This window comes from Perca flavescens, chromosome 6 (assembly GCF_004354835.1).
Source record: "Perca flavescens isolate YP-PL-M2 chromosome 6, PFLA_1.0, whole genome shotgun sequence".
Lineage (NCBI taxonomy): Eukaryota > Metazoa > Chordata > Actinopteri > Perciformes > Percidae > Perca > Perca flavescens.
This window is the reverse complement of record NC_041336.1, coordinates 16,648,237-16,671,891: the sequence shown is the minus strand read 5'-3', so window position 1 is coordinate 16,671,891 and position 23,655 is coordinate 16,648,237. Positions and strand designations below refer to the sequence as shown.

General features: G+C 42.8%; 1 protein-coding gene across 3 annotated transcripts in view; it reads left to right on the top strand.

Moving 5' to 3' along the window:
• si:ch73-22o12.1 (nectin-2) overlaps nucleotides 1–23,655 on the top strand; it is an 81,926-nt gene that overhangs the window by 11,964 nt on the left and 46,307 nt on the right. For all 3 annotated transcript variants that reach the window (XM_028580986.1, XM_028580985.1, XM_028580984.1), the window contains exons 2-5: nucleotides 19,726–19,835; nucleotides 20,671–20,920; nucleotides 23,031–23,324; nucleotides 23,579–23,655. The exon at nucleotides 23,579–23,655 is cut by the window's right edge and continues 41 nt beyond it. In XM_028580986.1, the coding sequence (XP_028436787.1) occupies nucleotides 19,726–19,835; nucleotides 20,671–20,920; nucleotides 23,031–23,324; nucleotides 23,579–23,655 (731 nt within the window). The remainder of the gene's footprint in view (nucleotides 1–19,725; nucleotides 19,836–20,670; nucleotides 20,921–23,030; nucleotides 23,325–23,578) is intronic.

The window sequence follows — 23,655 nt, the reverse complement described above, 5'->3', positions numbered from 1 at the left end:
ATCTTTTAATATTAAACATGTGGCACAAGAATCTTAGGATTGAACTGTATGGGTAAATGCCTATCTTAGTGACTACATTACTTATAGGCCAGTGAGCCTATCATCAGTGGTGATAGGTGGTTTTATTTGCTAATGATATGTCAGAATTATGTTAAGACATTTTAATTTATGAAAAAACCTTTTTTGACAATAATTTGGAGGCCCCCCTGCAATGACTCTGACGACCCCCTAGGGGTCCCGGACCCCCTGTTGAAGATCTCCGGTCTAGATTGTAATGTGACACTTGGATTGGATTTTAGCTAAATACATTAAATACATGTTTTTTTTTAATTTCTGTCAAATTATTGTCATGTGTATTATCCAGTAATTGAAATGGTATTTTATAGACTTTTCCATCCTTCTGAGAACCAAAAATTAATTTGCTTGGAAAACTTGGATATGAAATGAAAAAATTCAACACCGTGCAAGATTGTAAAACAAAACTTTTTATTTCAGTTTGAAATTAATTTGCCCGGTAAAAGTACAGTATTACTGTACATGACTTAACAATATCAGTGAAGAAAGTGGAGTTGAGTCCAGCAGGGCAGCTGCCTGTGCCGTATATCATAACACCAAGTACAGGTCAGCTCAGTGAATCTGAAGCCTGAGATGTTACAGAACACGCAGCTTGAAATATTACAGCAGTACTCTGGCTGAGGTGATAAACAAAAAAGTAGTGAGCGCAAGTGTTGACTTTGCGTCTGCATTTTGTTTTTCACACGTGGTTATCTCAACTCGATCCGATAAACACTGTTTAAGAATGCTTTGATAATCTTTAGCAGAGCAATGGCAAGAACAATTTTTTCTCTCTAGTTTGCCGTAGCCACATAGGGGGAAGTTACAAGACCAGCAATGCACTCAACTGTATATCAGTATACAGTGGGGGAAATAAGTATTTGACCCCTTGCTGATTTTGCAGGTTTGCCCACTTACAAAGAATGCAAAAATCTACAATTTTAATCATATGTACATTCTAACAGTGAAAGACAGAATCCCAAAGAAAATTCCAGAAAATCACATCATATGAATTTATTAAAATTGATAACCATCTGATGAGGAAAAACAAGTATTTGACCCCCTGGACAAACACCATGTTAATATTTTGTAGAAAAGCCATTATTGGCCAGCACAGATGTCAAACGGTTTTTATAGTTGGTGACAAGGTTTGTGCACATTTCGGCAGGGATGTTGGCCCTCCTCCCTGCAGACAGCCTCCAAATCATTCAGGTTCCGAGGTTGTCGCCTGGCAACTCGAATTTTAAGCTCCCTCCAAAGATTTTCAATCGGATTCACGTCTGGAGACTGGCTAGGCCACTCCAGAACCTTGATGTGCTTCTTCTTCAGCCACTCTTTTGTTGCTTTGGCGGTGTGCTTATGCTGAAACACCCATTGATCTCTCACTGAGGGAAGGAGATGTCGGTCCAGAATTCCACGATACATGGCCCCGTCCATCCTCCCCTCAATACGATGGAGTTGTCCCGTCCCCTTGGCTGAAAAGCACCCCAAAGCATGATGTTGCCACCACCATGCTTGACGGTGGGGATGGTGTTCTTTGGGTTGTACTCGGTGTTCTTTGCCCTCCAAACACGACGAGTTGAGTTGAGGCCAAAAAGTTCTATTTTGGTCTCATCTGACCACATCACCTTCTTCCAGGCCTCTTCTGAGTCGTCCAGGTGGTGAATGGCGAACTTCATGCGGGCCTGTACATGTTTCTTCTTGAGCAGGGGGACCTTGCGTGCGCTGCAGGATTTCAATCCATGACGGCGTAGTGTGTTACCAACCGTTTCTTTTGTAACTGTGGTCCCAGCTGCCTTCAGTTGATTCATCAGTTCCCCCTTGTGGTTTTGGGATGATTCCTCACTGTCAGTATGATCAGGGACACCCCACGAGGCAAGATCTTGTGTGGAGGCCCAGACCGAGGGAGGTTGGCGGTGGTGTGGTGCTTCTTCCATTTCCTGATAACTGCACCGACAGTTGATCTTTTTCTCCAAGTTGCTTTCCGATTCTCTTGTAGCCCATCCCAGCCTTGTGCAGATCAACAATCTTGTCCCTGATGTCCGTAGAAAGCTCTTTGGTCTTGCCCATGGTAGTGATGTTGGATGCTGGTTGTTTGGGTGTTCACAGGTGTCTTTTATACAGGTAACGAGGTGAGGCAGGTATATTTGATGTAGATAATTGGTTCGGATTGGGGCTGTGTCTTAAAGAAAGACTAACTGGCTTGTAGGAGCCAGAATACTTGCTGTTTGTCCAGGGGGTCAAATACTTGTTTTTCCTCATCAGATGGTTATCAATTTTAATAAATTCATATGATGTGATTTTCTGGAATTTTCTTTGGGATTCTGTCTTTCACTGTTAGAATGTACATATGATTAAAATTGTAGATTTTTGCATTCTTTGTAAGTGGGCAAACCTGCAAAATCAGCAAGGGGTCAAATACTTATTTCCCCCACTGTATACGGTAGGGCTGGACGATTAATTGAAATTCTGAAGCTGTTAACGACGTATTTTTCCCATGACGATCATTTATCGTTTCATATAAATATGGGAGTCCATACCAGAAGTACACAATATTGACAGTCGCACAAGTGCTAAAAAGTAGAGATGTCTGTTCAAGTAAATGGCAAATTGGAATCACGGGTCAATCTAGCACAAAATCATTAGATCACCTGCCAGTTGACAAAGCCCGCTTGTGCTGAGTCTATGAAAGCCGAAGCGGCAGGAGAAACAGAGCTGCAGAGATCATGTAAATGGCATTCAGTGGGATGAGCAAGGGGAAGCAGTATAGTGCAGGCCCTGCTGTTAGAGGTAAATGTATGTTGGCAGTAGCTAAAGGGAGGAAAAGAGTGAGAGCACAATGGTGAGAGGAAGGAGAAGCCTGTTACTGTACCATTAGTGGTGGTAATGACACACAGGTGTGGTCCATGGAACCACATTTTCCTTCAGAGAGGAAAATGGGAAGGCTGGAAAGAAGTCAAAAATACTGTAGAGCTACAAGACAGGAGACTAAATGCAACATTTCACTTTGATAGAACATTATTACTTATTAGCATGCGCACCCCCACAGGAGTGCTTGAACAATCACCCAAAAACAGTAGGCACCCTGGGGATGTCATTACTCTGGGCGCCCAGGCCTTATAACTCCATTAATTTGCATCTATTTTGAGCTAGTTAAAAAAAAATCACAAGTGCGACACATTAAAAACAAGCATGACATGCAACCACATCATAGTAAAAATTCTGGGTCTTTGTTTGTAGTTCATCATCATCTCTGATCATCTCATTTAGACTTGGTTTTCAAACATATGCTAATGAATGAGGAGCCAGGAAAAGCCAGAGCGTTGCAACATGGCAACTGATTTCAGCGCTTGATTGTTAATGAACTTATATTTGGATTCGCTTGCTAAAAACAGAACATGTTGGATTAGTTAGAAAAGCTGCTTCGAAAATTGGTTAGCAGAAAGGATGCAATGAGAAAAAGATTAAGGAGGACCGAGGGGAGAATGTAAGGTGACAGATTGTGATATGGGAGAGAGAAAGAGGAACTGAGAGGCAAAAGAGGAAAGAAGGGCACAAGCTGCACAGGAAAAGGTGTTAAGACAGTGTCAGGGGTATTGAATCAGATGTGTGTGTGTGTGTGTGTGTGTGTGTGTGTGTGCGTGTGCGTGTGTGTGCGGAGATGTGCGCAGCAGATACACACTCCCTGCCGCAGGCTATAGGTGGGGTGACTATGCTTGCGGCTATACTTGTTTTTCTTCACCAAACTCCAGATCAGTCAAATGCACGAACCAGATGTAAGATTTAGGAAGGGAGGAATCCCAACAGTAAACAAGTGTGTGCGGGCGATAGAGCGCAGGTGCAGTCAGCAAGTTCATGATTTGTTTGAATAGTAGACATCAGAGAGAGTAAGAGAATGGCCTTTGTGTTCAACCAATACTGAGTGAGTAAATATTTTGGAAGGGCATGCTGCGTCGGTAGATTGTTCTTTTAAGCAGCGGGGGTGACAACGGAGGAGGGAGAGATGAGAGGGAAGGAGACGACGAGCTAGAGGAAACTGTGAAGCAGCAGCTATGTTTATTCCACCATGCAGAGACTTGAACACAAGCTGAGCTCTGTCCTGCGCCCAGGCTAACTTAATGTTAGAGCTAGCTGCGAGACCTCGCAGAGACGCTAGCATAAACTGCTTTACTCTTTCCCCTTCATTTGCTGCCAAATGACATCGCTTACTCTGCTACGGGGTTGCCCTCGCTGCCAGTGGCTGCTATCATGAATGAACAATGTGTACTTCTCAGGGTCCCTACCTCTCCTCAGGGTGCTTCTCCGCAGGCCGAAGGTGTACACTACAGGACACAAAGTGATGCATTAGATGATATTCATGCTGAGGCAGCCTTGTTAGAGAGATGTTTGATGTGTCTCATTTTCTACTGTGGGAACATGGTTCGAGTAAGAATAACCACTTGAAAAACAGTTGCACGTCAAACACACATGCCACAGTGTGACCTCCATGGCAGCCCCTGTTGTGTTGTATGTATTTTTTTTTTTTTGCCATTGTGTTAAGGCAGGATGGCTCCTGTGGGGGATGAGGGATAAGAGGGGTCATTCATTCATCACACACACACACACACACACACACACACACACACACACACACACACACACACACACACACACACACACACACACACACACACACACACACACACACACACACACACACACCCTCACAGGCCTTTCATCTTTACTCTAACAGGCTTCTCTTGTTCTGTCAGTCTCACTGAAGAGAAAGAAGGGGGAGGGAGGGAGAGAGAGAGATAGAGGAAGGATGTCAGGGAAGGGGTGAGAAGGGGGTGGGTAAAGAGGGGAGAAAGAAAAGGACAACAAGTGATTTGAGTGTCCTGTTTCCTGCAAAATCATCTACCAACCCACCCCACTATCACCCCATTACTCCCATCACCTCCATTTGGGGGGAAAGAGTAACAGGTTGCAGAAGTTCTGTCTGCTTCTGTGCACTGCCATTTCCTTTTCATCTTTTTTCAACTCTCCATCTCTTTTAATTGTGTCCTTCTCATCTCATCCTCATCAGCCTCACCCCCCCCTCTCCCTTCCACTCTTCCTCTGTCCAACCCTCACTCTCCCTGGGGCTTGCCTCAGTGGGTCGGTTCCAGTCTGTCTGTTCGCTGATGACTCCACTTGGAGCAGATGTGATTTTCAGCAGCTGTTGCTCTGCAGCATCCCACCCCCCACCCCCCCATATCTCTCTTTGCCTCCTCTCCAATGTCTCTGATGTTCTTGTTTATCTACATGTCTTTTGGTTCTCTGTTACGCCATTACTCAACTGTAAATTGGCGAGCTTCATTTGATATTTTATCCTCAGATCTGTTTGTCTTCTCTGGCCAGCCTCACCAATTCGTTTCACTTTCCAGCCTCCCTGATGTAGCTATTAACGTTCAAAGCACACCAGGATTTTTGTCATAACAATAAGTCTGGAGTCTCTGTGTGTTTGTCTGTCACATGTATGCCAACTGTCACGCAGTTATCATGTGAAAGAAATGCTGGCCATTGATGGCAGCACTGCAGAGGGAAAAGGGAGGGTATTGCCCCCCACAAATCTGGCAAAATGAGAGAAATGTTGCATGTCTGTGTGTTTGTGTTTATCCACCCAATGACAGCGGTGTTCAAAACCAGGCCCAGAGCTAGAATTAGAACATCTATGTTTAGCTTCAAGTTAAGATGTATAGAGACAAAATGGGACTTGGACACTTGAAGAATGATGAAGTGGATTCTATTTGGGTTTACTCCCATCAGTTCCCTGCGCGTCTTCACATACTGTAGACTTAACAGAATCTTTATTGGCTCTCTCTGTTCATTTCATTCTGTCTCTTCCTCTGTTTCTGCAAGGATTGGCTGGCTGGTGAACTGAGCATTCTCTGACAGGTGCCCTCTTGTCTGAGATTAGAAGAGAAGAGGGAGAGGAGTTGGAGGAGGGTGGGGGGTGGAGGGTTTCACGTCACTTTGATGACTTCAGCCTGGAGGAATCTGTCTCAGGACAGGCATGTGGTTGCGTCTGTGTGGCAGGGCGCGTGTGCATAAGCAATGCGGGTGCGTCTCACATCTGTAATTGGCTGCTGCTGCCGCTGCCGCCGTGCTCACAGCTCGGCCTCTGATCTTGTGGAAATCTGGGATCAGCGTGGCAGATCCGCCTGCTAATCAGCTCTCAGAGCCCGTGCACAGGAACAGCAACCTGCGCTTCGCTCTGCAGGCTGGAATATCACAGCACTCTGGATTTAATCGCTCCAAAAATCCCTTAATGGGAAACGTTACGTGCAGTCTAATTTAAGGATGTTGAGATAAAACTTTGGTGTGTGTGTGTGATGGTGTGTGTGTGTGTGATGGTGTTTGTGTGTTCTGTGCACATGACTGAAACCCAGATAAGCGATATCGAGCGCTACTTTGCCCCCTATGCTCTCCGATGATAAGATTACAATAAGGCCAGATCACTGGTGACTCTCTTTGCACTTTACCCTCTCCGGTCTCTCCTCTCTGTGACCGGTGAGTGTTCATGGTGGCATACGGCACAGAGTCACTAGGAAATTCATAAGGGGGAATCATCACTCATTCCTGGTTCCCCTTTGAGGACTGCGCTAATTAGCCGGCGTCTGTGATTATTTGGCTTGTGTTTGATCTGCTTCACTCCCTTTCCCTCTCTGTCGAAAAGGCTGCCTGCTTGGGCCACGATTTGGCTGCAAGGTGCACCCACAACACACTCAGGCAGACACACAGGCAGACACACAAAGACTCCGAAACAGACACACAAAGATCCCCTGCCTTTCAGAGACACTGCAGGTGGCTTTAGAGACACCGTATCATACACAAGCAGACAGCCACACACAAACAAACACATGTGAGCTACTGTGCTCCAAACCAAAAGCATGCAACTCTTTGGTAGAAAGTGTATAGCTGTTAATATTTTACCACTGCATACCAGGAACTATGTTTACTTTCACTTAGATAGTTTCAGCCTGAAAAACATATGTTACACTGCTTACTAAGGCAACACAGGGTGTGGGTGGTTAGCTGAGAAGTGGATATACTTAACCCCAAGTGATTACAGCAAAAGATGGGCGAATTATGAATGTAATTAAATTTGTACAAATCCCCCTTTGCTCCCCTTTTGCATTAGGTCTCAATGGCAACGCACAGTAGGGGATATCCATGCTGCGTTTAATATGACACAAATAGGAGAAATTCTTTGGTGCGTGACAGAGCACTGTCTAATTACACATAAGCTGTGATATTGAAGAGCTCGTCTGTCCTTGAAGCTGGCCACTGGAGCATGGCAGGGCCATCTCTGTCTGTTCATACCTCCATCTATCTATCCCTTACTTCCCAATCCTCTATCTGTCACTCTGGCTTAAGGGTGTAGATGGCAAACAAAGGCGGCACCAAACCAATGTAATAACGACCTGACAGGGGGACGGCTCCAGCAGCTTGGGTGTTTTCTGATGTGCGTGCATTTGTTGTCATGCTCCTCCTTATGATCTCTGTGAAGTGGTTTCAATCCCAGTCAGATCAGTTGTAGCATCATTGTGACTGCTGAGCCATTACAGGCTAAACCCAGGGTTCATACCGTTATTGAGGAGAAACTTGATTCACTGCTCTTTGCCTCTCAGACAGGTAAAGGTGTTGTGGATGGAAAGCTGTTTATTCTCTAAAATCTAGAGAAGTTACTGATCGCAGACTTTAGCTCTTGTATCTTTTTAAATGGAAAGATTGGTTTTTGATTTAAACGCGTTAATTAACCTCATTGTTTCGTAGATACATTCTATTTATTAACTTATTGACTGACAGGCAGCAGAGGTTTCCTTTTGAATGGCATTTGACGGGTAGACCTCCTTTACTTTTCATCATGCATACTGACAACCACAGAAGCTGTGATCTTTATGGTCCATTAGAGCATTGTTGTTACAATCTGGAACTAGCAATTATTTTCACTAATAAAACTAAACTGTTGGTTATTATACATATCATGTGCAATATCTTTACATATCTTATGCAATATCTTACATACTGTGTCTTTTGTGTATGAATATTTCCCAAAGACAAAGGTCTTGCATTTTCAGTCAAAAACACAAATGTACATCTCAAATATTATTAAAAACAGAGAAAAGCACCAAATCTTCAAATTTGAGAAGCTAACCAGTAAAGGTTTGTAATTTTGGCGTGATAAATAACATAATAATGAATAGATTATCAACAGAGCATGACTAATCAATCAATAATCGAGGAAATAACTAATTTCAGAAGCAACAGACATACTATTATACAGGATCAGAGCATTACATTCATCAACAAATTAGTCCAGTAAAATGTTTTACAATCAATTAAGGTGGCATGTAAACACAGGAATGATTAAACGTTGCAAACACAGACTGTCTTTGTTGGAAATGAGTGAGTGCAGTTATTTTTAGTCACTTTTGTCAATCTTTTCTGGAGTGTTTTGACGCTCTCCTTTTTATTTGCATTTTCATAGCTTATCACTGAAGGACAAAAATCATATTGTTCTCACTTTTTCAAAGTTTATTGAATATATATATATATATATATATATATATATATATATATATATATATATATATATATATATATATATATATATATATATATATATATATATATATATATTCATAAGTCCTTTATCTCCTCCGGCTATTTAATGGTGTATAAAGTTTTTGTTTATTAATTGTAAAAGTTAAGTGTGACCAGTCTGATTTATTTTTCCGGGTAGATGAGTTGTCATGCACATGTCATGCCTTTTTTTTTTTTTTTTTTTTAAGGATAATTAAAGTTGTTTATTTTATTATTTTACATTGACTGTGACTATGCAGGCAGACAGCCACATATTTTCAGTGTCGTCTTTTGTTTAATTTGATTTAACCGATTGATATGAGAGGAAATATCAGGTTATGCGCCACTCCCTCTTTTGATCTGGCATCCATCCGACCGCCAGCATCAAAACAATACACCATGTTCCCAAGGCAAGTTGTCATAGTGACTGTCCTTCAGAGAATACTCACAGTTGATCTTAATGTTAAGTACAAAGGGAAGAGATGGAGGGAGGGCCAGACAACAACCCTGAACTGGACTTCCTCATACGTCCATACTGTGTATTAATTTCCTGATCCATTGTACCTGTATAGAAACAGCAGTCCAAACTTTCTTTCTCTTTTACTTTCTATCCTGGTTTCATCCCCTCCCTTCTCAGTATCACCTTTCCCCTCCTCTTTTATGGGAGAACTGATTGGAGGTATGTGTTGAAGTGAGAAGTTTCATTTTACCTGCCTCCTGTTGAGACTTGAAGACAATAGGCCGTTCACCTCCGCCCTCTCAGCTCACTGCAGACCTGCGGGAAGAAAACTTTGACGCATACAATGCTCTTCTAATACACAAAGCATGCATTCTTTCTGCTTTTAATTGCTTAAGTTATCTATTGTCCCCCACTCCTATCTTTGTTTCGTTTCCCCACATCCTACCTGCTGATGTTTACTAATTGTTGCTATCTTCCCACCTCAGTGTAGCTCTCATTTGTCTTTATGTAAAAAAAATAAATAAAAGTAATTTTAAATCTGTCGCATGTCTTTGTATTTTCAAAATGCAGGTGGACTAATCAGCTCTCTATATCTCTTATATGCAATACTTTTGCAAGAGTAGACACACTCTACACGTTTTTCCCCCCCGAGTGGTGGGTGTCATATTTTGGAACATAACTCGCCTGTCCTCTCAAATCTTCCCGTGCAGACTTCTTTTCCGTGCTCCTATACAGACTTGCTGTCAGTAATTCAATCCAGCTGGTTGTTGTGAGGGACACAGTCATCCGTTTATCATAATATTTGTACGCACCTCCTTGTTTGTTTGCATGTGGTGTCTGACCTTCTGTCTTCCATATGGCCAGCATTGATTTGGTAACACGCTTTGTGATCCTCCTGACAGATTGACTGTGCTAATATCCGTCTCCCTCATATCACCGTACTGCATTTTAATCCTTTAATGTGCAGTATAAATTGGATTGGTCTCTCATCCCCTCAACTATGAATGAGCTGCATGTTGACAGCGTTGTTGACCAATGGGCTCATCAGTAGTGGGTTGAGTGGCAGCGACTGACACTGTGGGAAGAGCAGCTGGGAAATAAAGCCCACCCCCCCCCACCACCACCACCAAGGTGAAGTAAAGGTGAACGTTGGCGACGAAGAACCAGGAAACACAGCTGTGTTTAGGTCTGGGGGGTTGTCATGGAATTCCTTTCACTTAAACAGGCGGCTCGGTTTTTAGTTTGCGGAAAGGATCACACCCATCCTGAAATATCCTCTCTGACACCTCGGTAGACTCTCACATCCAAGTGTTGTTAGGGAGGCAAAAATAGGACGCATAATCACATTATGTTAACAACTGACATACCGAGGGAAGGATGTACACACACACACACACACACACACACACACAGGAAATTATGGACGAAGAGATGCACACACGTAGCCCATTTGGACATTTGTAGAAGTACCTGGAACTTTTCTCCAGCTGTGCACTTCTGACTTAGCCTGATCCTTTAATTCATGGCTATTCCCAAAGTGAAATGCTACCAGACTTTGGGCACACACACACACACACACACACACACACACACACACACACACACACACTTACAAAGTCACACAGAGAGTGATGTGTGAAGGATTCTTTTGGTGAGCTTACTGGTAAACCTGAGAGGTGTAGGGCCTCAGCATGCATAATGGGGAATAGATCAAGATATTTCTCACACACTGACGCTAGACCTGTCTTTCAAAATGTTTTCCCAAAGCTTTAGATTTACATTTTATGCTTTCACACGGACTGCATATCTGTCACAACGGTCACCCGGCGGTAAAACCCCAAAATTACATGCAGGGCTAAAATAACATGCCCGGTACAATTACCATGAGGAGCGATGGCACACAGGGCTAGAATGAAGAAGTCAGACAGAAAAAGAACTAGTAGAATAAAAAAAAAAGTTGTCAAGGAAGAGCAGAATGAGCCAGAGGGATGAAAAGGATTTATTCCAAAATGAAAAGACAGGACAGGGTGATGGCACAGAGGGGGGAAGAAGAAAAGAGAGAAATAAGTGAGCGATGCCGAGAGAAGGAAAGTGCGGTGGAGGTAGAATGATGTGCAGGGCCTGAGCAGACAAAGCAGAGCCAGGAGCCGCAGGGGAGCTGGGTGTCTGTCAGCCATCCAGCCAGTAAGTTATTCAGTCACTTATTCAGTGGGTTGGAGCCATAGCAGTAGCAAGGCAGTATAGAAGCAGTTATTTGTTTGGCTCAGGAGAGCCGTGTCCTTTCTGTCCACAGTAAACTGTCTCTTACGAGCAAGACTTTACTGACTCTAAATGGCCTTGCATGAAAACATGCAAGGCCATAAAACCATGCTCGCATGTTATGCCCCTAGTCATTTTTTTTAATTTTTTTTTATTAAATTCTTTATGCACTTCTACTTTATACAGTAGCTGCTGCATTTCTTCCCATGCCACTGTCATTCTTTATTGCTTTATCATCTTTTCTCTTGAACATCTCTTTCTTTCCTTTTATTCACTCTCTCTCTCTCCTGGGTCAGGTACAGTGTAGATGTTGGTGTTTATCAATAATGAAGAGACAAGAGGAGGAGGAGGAGAGCACGCGGCTTTCGTTCTTACCCTGGGATGAATTATTCACCCAGTGGAGAAGAGTGCTTCTCTGTGTGTGTGTGTGTGTGTGTGTGTGTGTGTGTGTGTGTGTGTGTGTGTGTGTGTGTGTGTGTGTGTGTGTGTGTGTGTGTGTGTGTGTGTGTGTGTGTGTGTGTGTGTGTGTGTGTGTGTGTGTGTGTGTGTGTGTGTGTGTGTGTGTGTGTGTGTGTGTGTGTGTGTGTTATCATGTGCCTTTCTATGATCATGTGGGTTTCTATGACTGGCTGTATATATGTGGTTATCCTTTCCCTAGTAGTTTTACGTGTGGAGATGGGTTTTGTCTCAGCACGGCGACACACACACGGTGCAAGTCAAGTGCAATTTTTATCACTTATGCACAGTTTTCTCTTGGCTTGGCAGATGTTGAATGATTAAGTGTGTTGTGTATGTTGTTGGTTGTAAGGTTCATCTGTTGCGAGGTGTGATACAGTAAAACAAAAGAAACCACCATGCATAGTTGATGAATCACTCCTGTTTTTTTCGATTTCGTCCAAACAGGATTCCTATTTCAGACCTGTTTGACCGCCAGAGCTGGTTACACTGGAAATATTCTGTTTGTGTATCTATGTATATCGTTTTTTTTTTCATCGTCATCGCAATATCAACTGGCACAATATACACATCGCAAAAGGCTGCGACATATCACGAAAGACACTCAGAGATTTTTTGTTAGTTGAAAGGAACTATCAGTAGAAAACTGCATTTTAAAATGTAACCATCATTCTTTTTTAGTGCTGCCTTTAATATTCAATTTAATGTTCAATTCTTCCAATAAAATTTGGGAAATGATTTCCTTTCATTTGTTTTAAATTCAGCAAGCAGTTTGTTGTATTTTAGCAGAATACTGAAAGCTGCAGAACTGAGAAAACTTTAATATCGGTTTATTTATTGCAAGTAATATCGTTATTGCGATATTAAACAACGTTACAGAATATCCCATATTTTCCTCATATCGTGCACCCCTAATGTACGTAGTAAGGATGGAAAGAGGGTGGGAGAGGTCCACAGACAGAGAAAGAGATATATGCATGCTCTATTGTGTAAGGAATTTTATATCTGGGCCGATACAGTTAAATGGCTGGTAGATCCCATTGTGAATTCCTCTATTTGGTCAGTTTCACTTTACTCTCAAACTCATGCCTACTGTTCAGACATATAGTCTTGGGGCAAGACTAAGGTCATGGTCCAGATTCGGAGGCAGCAGGTTTTGGCATTTGAAGCTGAAGTGTTCAGTTTCCAGAGTATGAAACTTTTTGAAGTTTTTTTTTAAAGGATTTTTAAACTTCCCTGCTGGGTCTTTTTTTATAAAGATGATGCACTTAATTGAATTGGCAAACGCTTATTTTAGCAAATGATATTCACTTGAGTCCTAGGGCATGTTTGTTATAAACAGGCAGCTAAATAGGAATATGCATCAGTATATATACACACACACACACACACACACACACACACACACACACACACACACACACACACACACCTCCCTGTGCAGATTTCTCCTCCAGCTGTTCATTTCTCCTTGGCACTTTGAAGCCTGTTCATGTCTCCCTGTGTCCCTCCCTCCAAACCCCTATTTCTCATTCTCTCCCCTTCTGTTACATTTCATGCATTTCTGCTTGCTTTCCTCATTTTGTCCTGTGTCTGATTTCCCTTCTCTTTCCACACTGTGTTCGGAGTCAGTTATCATATATTTCATCATATATGGTTCGTCACTGGGTACAAAGTGAGATGTAGCACTGCCTTCTTCTGCACCTTTTTTTCCTCCTCTGGTCCTGTTGCATCACGGAGGTTGGTTTTTTACCTGCTGTCTCCTGCATGCAACCTCGCTGTAACACCAAACCCTTTTACAACTGTGATTTATTTTTTTTGTTACATTCCCAAGCTGGTTGAACATCTCTGGTGATATTAGTGTACAGATTTTACACGATAGCCTTGGTCTTTGAAGTGTGCTTCTTTATAAAACCAACCGATTGCCCACACTAGTAAATTAATGGATTATAATAGGCTGTCATCGGAGAAGTCCATAATGAGCAGTGGCTACTTCTAAATGTAGCTTTCTCATGTGATATCGATTGGCCCGTTATAGAGAGAGCCCAGTAGAAAGGTCAATGACAAGCTGAGACACATCTCAAGTCCTCATTTCCTAGTTTTATTCTTGGCTTGTCAAACTGTCTCGCCTGTCAAAGCTAAGCTGCATTCCCACTCTGCTCCCTGCATACCAAAGTATCCACATCTAAAATGCGTGTGCGCATGCGCAGTGTATGCACGTTCATTCTGGGTTTGTGTGGCTGTATGTGTATCCACATTTGCGTTTGCGTGTGTTAAGGTCAGAGGAACCAGCACTGCAGCAGTGTCAGGTAGCAGCAGCCGACAGCAGGTTCAGGTTTGTGCTGTTCCAGACTCCAGCTGATAAAGGCTATTGGTACATACCAGCAGCAGTTTGGATATGACACGCAGCCCCAGCAGTGTCACTGTTTTGGTGTGGACACAATAATAGCAACATCACACAGAAATCACAGAAAACTAGAGTAGCATATAGAAAGTGTCAGCTTTAATACACGTTTGACCGTCTCTGCTTAGGAGTTTTCAAAGCTGCACAAAGGAGCTAACGCAGTTCAAAAGAGATGAACAGTCAGCACCCAAATAACAGGTGCATTACTCACAATAACTGCAATATTACTGTATTTAGTGTGTAAAGGGAACAGTATTGAAGATTTAGTGAGGGGGGAACAGTGGACACTGTTGCTCTTCATGAGGGATATACAGGTTAGTTATAAAACATTTGTACATTCACTTTTTTTTTTTACATTCACATAGATTTGAAATGAAATGGTTATTATGAGGGTAAATCCCTGACTATCAGTTTTAATTGTAGAGTGTTGATATCCATTTTAGTTGGACAACGTAGGAATTGTTGCCCTGCAGGGTCCTGCAGCACTGTTCAAAAGTATGTACAAAAAGGGCTCCCACTCGTCATACAGGAGGTGGACAGAATGGAAGTAAACACTCTCAAACACCCTTAAAGCTGAAAGTCAGAACTTTAATCTCGGTTATTGCTTCATTTCAAGTCCATTTGCTGGAGTACAGAGTGAAAACGACAAGAAAATGTGTCACTGTCCCAATACCTACAAGCTGCACTGTACACAACTACAACCCCAGTAATAATTGTGGAATTGAATCGGCTTTTCTGTGCCAATGTCTCAAAAAAACAACTGAAATTGCACATTGGGAGCCTCACAAAGCTGGTATTTGGCAGAGCTTTCATTAAGAAACCACTTGTATTCAATGCCAGCACACAAACACGCACACCCTGCCGCACTGAGAATAAAACTTAAATCATCAAACAATGGACAAAGTAACATGATCTGATGGATCATCCTTTTTACAATTTTTTTCAGGTTCTTGTATGGGTGAAAATTCAAGGATGCCTTCAACCCACAGTGTCTTCTTGTTACTGTTGAATGTAGTAGTGAATATGTAATAACGTAGACCCTTAACATGCATTTATTATGAGCAAGAAAAAGAAAATGAGCCCTCCATATGCACAACTGAACAGTTTTAAGGAAGGTCATGTGGTGTAAAACCTGGCCTTTGTAAACACACTTTGTAAACATCCCTGTAGCTTTTTTATTTTTAATGGACATTTATTCATTGAGCATCCAGCTCAAAGATAATTTATGCCTGTGCATCGACCCAAAGAGGATTGGAGCTGTAAATGCAAGTGGTGTAGTCATGATTAGCTGTTTTACATTATTTTGTTCATAGGCAAGCAATCATTAAGCCACCAATACTGCATATATACTGCACAGGTCTTTTTTTGTATTGTGAAGTATACCAAAATGGCGCTTGCAGCACCATCACGACGATCATCACAAGTGCCCCCCCTCGGGTCCAAAACTCAGCATGTCAAAGTCATCAAGTTTAAAAGGTGGGATGGGAATTATTCTAATTCTCCTGTAAGAAAAAGATTATGTTTGAGGAAGAAAAGTCAGAGGGGGAAAGAGAGACAGACAGCAGGCAGAGGCTGATCGTGACACTCCATACTGCCTGTATCAAAGCTATTATTCTTCAGGAGTAGAGCGGGTGGGCACAACAATAACAACAAGAGAATAATGGATATTGAGAAATTCACACAGACCTGGAAGAATAATGAAAGGCCAGAATGCTTATTGAGACAGCAATGCACTAGAAAGACCAAAGCAAAAACACTCCCACATTTCCTTTTTGTTTCTCACGTTCTCTCTGACACATACACACACACACACACACACACACACACACACACACACACACACACACACACACACACACTGTGTGTGTGTCTGGGAAGCAATCTTCTAGAACACAGGAAATGGGTAAGCTTCATTCTAGCCCACCTGACAGTGCATAGCCGCTAGCTTGATGAAATGGCAGAAAGTCAGTGAGCTCTGAAGGCCATTAGATATTTCAGGTGATTTCAGGCCCGCACTCCCTGTCCCCCTGACGTTGTGCTTTTCTCCACTATAGCGGGGATCAGGCAGAGGACATGAATGCCGTTAGGCGTCAGTCAAGCCAGCCAGGCAGCGAGTCAGGCTGATAAGCGTATGTTCATTTTATAAGCCACGGCTGGCTCAAATGTGCTGCAGAGAAAATTAGGATTTTGAGTATTTTTTTTTTCTTTTCTTTTGCTCGCTCTCTCGCATCCTCTGGCTCATTCAGTCTTTTTTACATTTTTTTCTTTCTCTATTCACAACCACAGTGTTTCTCACAAGGTCAGGTGTGGAGTCTATCCTGCCTCTCACCGCCCTACACCTCCCATCTCACCTCCCCTCATCTGCCTCTCCTCGCTCTGTTTCTCTCCACCTGTACTAACCCTCCACCTCTCCATTTTTAGTTTCTTTCTTTTTCACCTACTTCCTCTCTCACTCCTCTTATTTCTCCCTTTTAAATGTCTCTCTTTTGTCCCTCAGCTGTCTCCTATTAACCTTGTTTATAGCTCACACAGTCTCCCCTTCGAGAATCTCCTCCTCTCTCTTCTAATCACTTTTTCTTTGCACTCCCTCTTTCATTCTCTATTTCTGGCACCGCGTTCTTTTCACACACTTACCTTACACTCACACACACACACACACACACACACACACACACACACACACACACACACACACACACACACACACACACACACACCCATTACTTTGGCATTCCCAGGCTGTATCTGGTCTTCTCCTTCCTTCCGGATTCATTTTCCTCTTCACAGATGCATGGTGGGATCGGAGAGGACTGTGTTAATATGGCAAGGCTGTTGCGGCGCGTGTGTGTGTGTGTGTGTCAATAATTGGTGACATCTGACTACTTGAGGATGCTGAAGAGTGCCGTTTGTGCGTGCATGCATTTGTTTGTTTGTGTGCATTTGTTGGCGTTCTTTGTATGTCACCTGCAGGCAGCAGAGCTACTGTTAAGTAGAGCAGCGGTGACACAAGGCTTCTGTTATCACTCTCCTCCCCTCCAACCCTCTCTTTCTCTCCCTCTGTCTCTCTCCCTCTGTCGCTTCTCCTTTCTTCTCAGTCTTACCCTTGAACCGTCTTTTATTCTCTAATTCCCTTAGTTCCTGTCTCCCTCCGCCTCCTGTCTCTCTTCTGTTTAATATGACCAATGCTCTCTAAATATTTATACTGACAATTACTATTTGAAATGCCACTTTGCCTCAGCATTTCCTAAAGCCTGTTGTGTTCATGTACACGCACACACTTGCACACACTGACTTTTTCTTTTGTGTCTGCTGTTCTAATGACACCAAGTCTCTGAGAATTCAGGGCTGGGATTCGGAGACTATCATGGAAGACCAGGACTGCAAGTCTTTGTATGTCTTGTATGTAATATTTATTTCCCTGGGGCTGTAAAGAGCCTCATAAGGCCAGCCTGTCTCTCATCTGAGCTCTGGCAGGAGCTGACCTGTGTTGGCTCTCCTCTTATTGCCTCAGAATGACAGACAACAGGCCCAGCTCGGCTCTGCCCCCACATTATATGGGGAGGCAACAGCTGTGCATGTGTTTGTATGTGAATTTGCACATGTGCATACAAGTGAAACCTGAGGCAGAGTAACTTTATCTTCAGTGCCACGTTGTGTATTGACCTCTGACCATCAAGACTAGTAATCAAGAGTTTCAATTACCCTTCATACCCTTTTCTTTTGCTCTGCTACATCCTTTGTTTACCAGAGTACAGCTAACCTGTAGTCAGTCAGACTAGGTAGATTGACAGAGGGTTTTAGTTTCATCTTTACTAAAATGCTCTAGATATTTGAAAGATCAGGGGCCAAGAGATCGACAATAAAGCTGTCGTGAGACGTACTGTGTAATAGGACTGGGCGAAAATCAAATATCACAATATTTTTGACCAAATACCTTGATATCGATACTGCAACGATATTGTAGTGTTGACTAATGTTGCTTTCACAAAATATTTACACAATGAGATTTTTGATAAATAATCATCAGTAATGTGGATATAATGACTAAATGGGTAAAGGCAAATAATAGAACAGTTACACCAGACTGGTAAGTTCAGAAAATGACATAACTTTACTGTAATGCAGCCTTTAAAACCAGGAAAAGACACCACTTATGTCATATTACAATATCCAAAATCTAAGACGATATCTAGTCTCATATCACGATATCGATATAATATCGATATATTGCCCAGCTCTACTGTATAAGTGTGTTTGTGCGTGTACATGCTTTTGTGTGTCTACTTGCACAGATATACTCGTGTATGTGTCCATGACAGAAAAAAGAGCGAGCTGTTCTTCGTTCCAGCCCAATAAGGCTCTCTGTAGCTCCCACAGGCTGCTTAGTGGTTGTCCAGAGGTTCCTCAGTGGCTCCAAGGGGGTTGTTTTGTGGTTGTAAATTGGGCTGGTCCTGGGAGAGCTGGTGTTATTCTAGGAAAGGCTTGTTTTCTTCCACTTTCCCACTCAGTCTTTCACTCCTTCCTCCCTCGTATTGATATTTCAGATCTTCCAAGAGTAGAGAAGGTGTGGTGTTTATTGCTCGTCAAAAGTGAAAGACAGCACTGGTACTTTCCTCTTATGTACTAGCCTATGGGTTTTATGTGTGTGGGTGTTCTTTGTGTGTGTGTTCCATCAGCCCTGCAGATCATATTAGTTTCAACACAACAACTTTGGCTCAGCACAAACTAGTTCCGCAAGTAATTGTTTGTCTTTAGGGGAAATTATGTTTCCACTGGTGCTGTTGTATGTGTGTAGCTTGCTGCTAAACGCATTGTAAGCACACGTATCTGCATACGTAGCCCTGGCTGCAGACATTTGAAGTTGTGTATCCGCAGGTAATCCACTCTTACTTAAAACAGGAGCCATCTTGCTGACATACACTAATGCGCACTTACTCATACAAGTAATTACATTTTCACAGAGACTTGGATTACACACACACACGCACACGCACGCGCACGCGCACGCAGAAGGAATTTTTTAAACTGCCTTGCTCTTTCTATTTCTCACCCACCCACCGACACAACTAAGAAAAGCATATTTATTTTGACTCGTTGCTGTAACACAGCAACGAGTCAAACAGCAAATGGCAGGCTAAAGAAAAGCATAAACCATCCAGATGATTTATGACTTATGTGCAAAAGAGAACTGGCTTTCTTCTTCTTTTTTTTCCCCAACAACACATCCCCTTTTTTATTTTCGGCCAGTGCATCCACACACACGCGCAGTCATGGAGAGATTCCAGACTCTTGGCATACCTGCCTGGGTTCACTAATGCTGTCCTCTGTTGTACCAGACACATCCACACTGTCCTCATTTATCATCAGGAGACTAACACAATTTTCCTCTGCTCCCTTTCCATGTTTCCTAGATTGGGAAGGAAGGATACAGCAGACATTAATGTGTGTATCTCTCTCTCTCTCTCTCTTTCTCTGCTTCTCCTAGGAGTGTCAGGTCAGCGGGTGAAGGTGGAGCCCGAGGTGTTGTCGTATCCTGGCCAGACAGTTAACCTGCGCTGTGCATTCACTGATGCCACTGGGATACAGCTCACAATGGTCAGACACACTCTCATGATACAAGTTTATTTTCTTTTTTTCAGTTAGGATTTGATTACTTCTTTATACAACCACAGTCATATAAGCTCTAAACTGGGTTTGTGGTATGAAATTCTAATAAAAATGTCTGCTGCATCCCCAAATTGCAGCTCATTGTGCTGACTTGACACAGTACAATTTGTTGAAATTGCTTTCACAATTGAAGCAAACACATGGGCAATTAAGTAAACAAATAAATAAACAATATAGTATCGGTCTAAACATATGCCCATTTTCCTGTAAAATAAAGTATTTGTCAATTATCTATCAACCTGATTCTGCAGGTGTGTGAAACTTAGTCTGACAGATGTAAAAGAGAAATTCATTGCAATCAAAGTAAACATAAAATGATAATACAGGTCCATTTGCCTTGTTTACCTAGCCCATTAAACATTAATCTAGCAAATCATAGCCCACAGAAATAATCCTAAGGCTAGTAATAGGTTTTTATCACATTTAGGCTTAATGTTTTAATACTCCAAACAAACAAATACTAAGCTTCATTTTGCTTCAGGGGATTGAATATGGTAATGTTAACACTTCTTAGTTGCATCTCAATGAAGTGGGAAGTACACAACATTGTTGTCGTTTATGCTGAGAGAGAGAGAGAGAGAGAGAGAAAGTACTGCTCCTGAAAAAGTCACATCCATATTCATACTGGCTCCACGTATTTGATTATGAGGCTGTAAACGCTGCCCTGTGGAGTTTACTGCAAAATGTGGATGTCTTAAAATGTTCTCCAGTGTCAATCACTGTACGCATCCTAACCACTGACCCAGTGCCTCCTCCACCACAGGTCACGTGGATTTATGAGCCGAAGGACGGAGACAGGATCAACATCGCTGTGTTTCACCCCAACTTTGATCCCAACTACCCCGACTCACCCGTGAAGGGCCGAGTCAGCTTCACGCCCAGTCCTCCAAACCTGGCCAGTCCTTCCATCGAGATCAGCAATGTAAGGATGACCGATGAGGGGAAGTACATCTGCGAGTATGCTACCTACCCCAGAGGCAACGAGCAAGGCATCACGTACCTCGTCATGCTGGGTAGGTCACTAACATAACCTACATAATGTGTATATATAGATGGGTGACACCTTATTGGACACACAAAGATCTGCTGTTTCCATTCTGGTCCTTGATGTAAAGATAGCAAAGATGTCTAGGTAACTAGTAGAGATGCACCGATTACAACTTTCTAGGCCGATTCCGATTTTCATTGTTAGGCCAGCCGATACCGATTTTAGCCAATTCCGATTTAATTTTTTTTTTAACCACTATATAGCACACACAACTATTTATTTTCTATCTTTTCTTTAATAGAACATTTTGCACAGAACATAGAAAATGTTTTGAACAGATAATGGATCACTATAAAATAGTACTATATAAATTACTCCTAAAGTGCAATGTTAGAACCATTTCATTCTTTTCACATCCAATATCCAACAAAAAATATTTGATTTTGGTGTCGTCCCTCCACGCCTTACTTTTTCCTTGCAGGTGTTGCTTATTGCAAACTTGTTATCTTCTGCACACACGCTGAAGAATTTCCAAACAGCTGACATGTTGCAGGTTAATTCACGAGGTTCCCTACATGTGCGAGAATAGCGCGGACACGCGCTTCACACCATGAGCCGTGTGTATGCGTGACACACGGTGGAAAAGTTGAGAGAAAGGAAAAAGAGACTGTGCTGTTGTCAGTTAATTGTAGCATTGACTTGACTAGCGTGAAATCGGCATATGTGAGACTGACCTGCCGGTCGCCGGACATGGCCGAGCACGTGAAAACCGGCCAATTCCGGTCACCGGCCGGTCTATCGGTGCATCTCTAGTAACTAGACAACAAATCTATTATCATCAATAAAATCACTCCACGTCAAACATCCAAAACATGAAATATTGAAAATTACAAACCAAACATTTCACCAAACGTTTCGGTACCAAACCCTACCAACATGTGCTTCTGGGTTCAAATCCATCACAGGTTTCTGCCTCTCGAGGACTTGAAACATTCTTTGGAAAAGTACCACTTTTCAAGCCCTCTTTGTCAGGTACAAAGGAATCAAACTCAACATGACCCTGAGTAACCCGTTCTGAAAGATCTGTAGTTTAGACTTTCAAACCCTGAATGGATTGATTAGTCAAACACGAGAATTAGCCAACTGTCTTAAACTACCTTTCTCAATTAATTAACTTTTCTTGCCAAAAACCTAGTTCTGTGTTCCATGGTCCCTGTCACTCCAGAAGAGTTTCTTGAGACTTGTTGAATCAAACTGCATTGAAGCTGTTACGTGTTGGTTTTTCCTTAAATCTGTCACCCATCTGTCTAACGAGCGTGTGCCTATTTACCATGCTTTTATAAATGCAAAGTACTCTCCTCCTACCTCTCTCTATCTCTCTCCCTCCCCCAAAGGTAGCAGGCAGGTTAAAAGCATGTCCAGCTCTGCTTAATTGCTATTATAAGTGGTATTGTCAGATCAATTGTGTTCTTGATAATGCAATCGAACCATTGGTCTAACCTTGGCCCGGCACCAGTGCCTCTGCTCCGCTCTCTTCTCTCTCCAACACATCATGCCTCCCTGCTTCCCCTAAGGCACTATATTGATCTGGCTGCTTGTCATGCCTGCTGTCAGCTGCTGTCCTGCCTGCTCTCCTCTGATCCCACACTGGTATCACAGAGGGAAATTGAGGAGTTATAAGGAGGGAGGTAGAGTAGAGTGGGTGGGGGATGACAGAGATCAGAATTTGTGAATGGAAATGCACTGGACCAGTCAGGGAAATGTATCAGTGGCAGGTTGATAGAGAGAGAATAGATTAAAGAAATTGAGGGAGAAGATAAGATATAGGGTTCGGGTGTTTGCATTGGTGCTCAAAAGTATTTATCAATGTAGGCTCTGGAGAGAAAATAGACTGAGGAGAGAGAGAGAGGGCGAGTGGGTGGACAGAGCATGTTTGGAGATTGAGGTTTTGGATTTGCTTTGGCCAGGCTGGTGACTCAAATTGTTTATCAATAATGGTGCACATTATCTTTTCCCTCAGCTGTCTTATTTCCATTTTATCTTTTTCTACATCCTTTAATCTTCTCTCTGCCACTCTGTGTCTTTTCCTCTCTCCACCCTCCACCCTTGCATCAATCCATCCGTCCATCCATCAGCTAAGCCTCAGAACTCGGCCTCCATCATAACAGTGGAAGCAGGCACTAATCCGGTCGTTGTGGCACGCTGTGAGTCTGTGGATGGCCGCCCCGCTGCCCAGATTTCCTGGGTGACCACAGCCAATGGCAATGCGACAACAGTGTCTATGCCGGGTGCCAACAACACCGTGACCGTGACCAGCGAGTACCACATGGTTCCCACAGCAGCAGACAACGGGAAAGACCTTAGCTGCGTGGTGGGACACAGGACCCAGGTCAAACCAGAGAGTTTTCCGTTGAAGCTAGCAGTACAACGTAAGACACCACACACACACACACACACACACACACACACACACACACACACACACACACACACACACACACACACACACACACACACACACACACACACACACACACACACACACACACACACAAAACCCAGGACTTATTAGTCCATGAATGCCTTTGCTGTTCACGCTCTAACATGAAGCCTTGGAAGGATTAATTGAGCTCATCTCTATTTTTTACTCCTCCCTTCTGTCATTCATCTGTCCTTCCCTCAGACGCTCCTGAAGTAACCGTAGTGGGTTATGACAATAACTGGTACGTGGGTCGTACACATGTGGTTCTCACCTGCCTG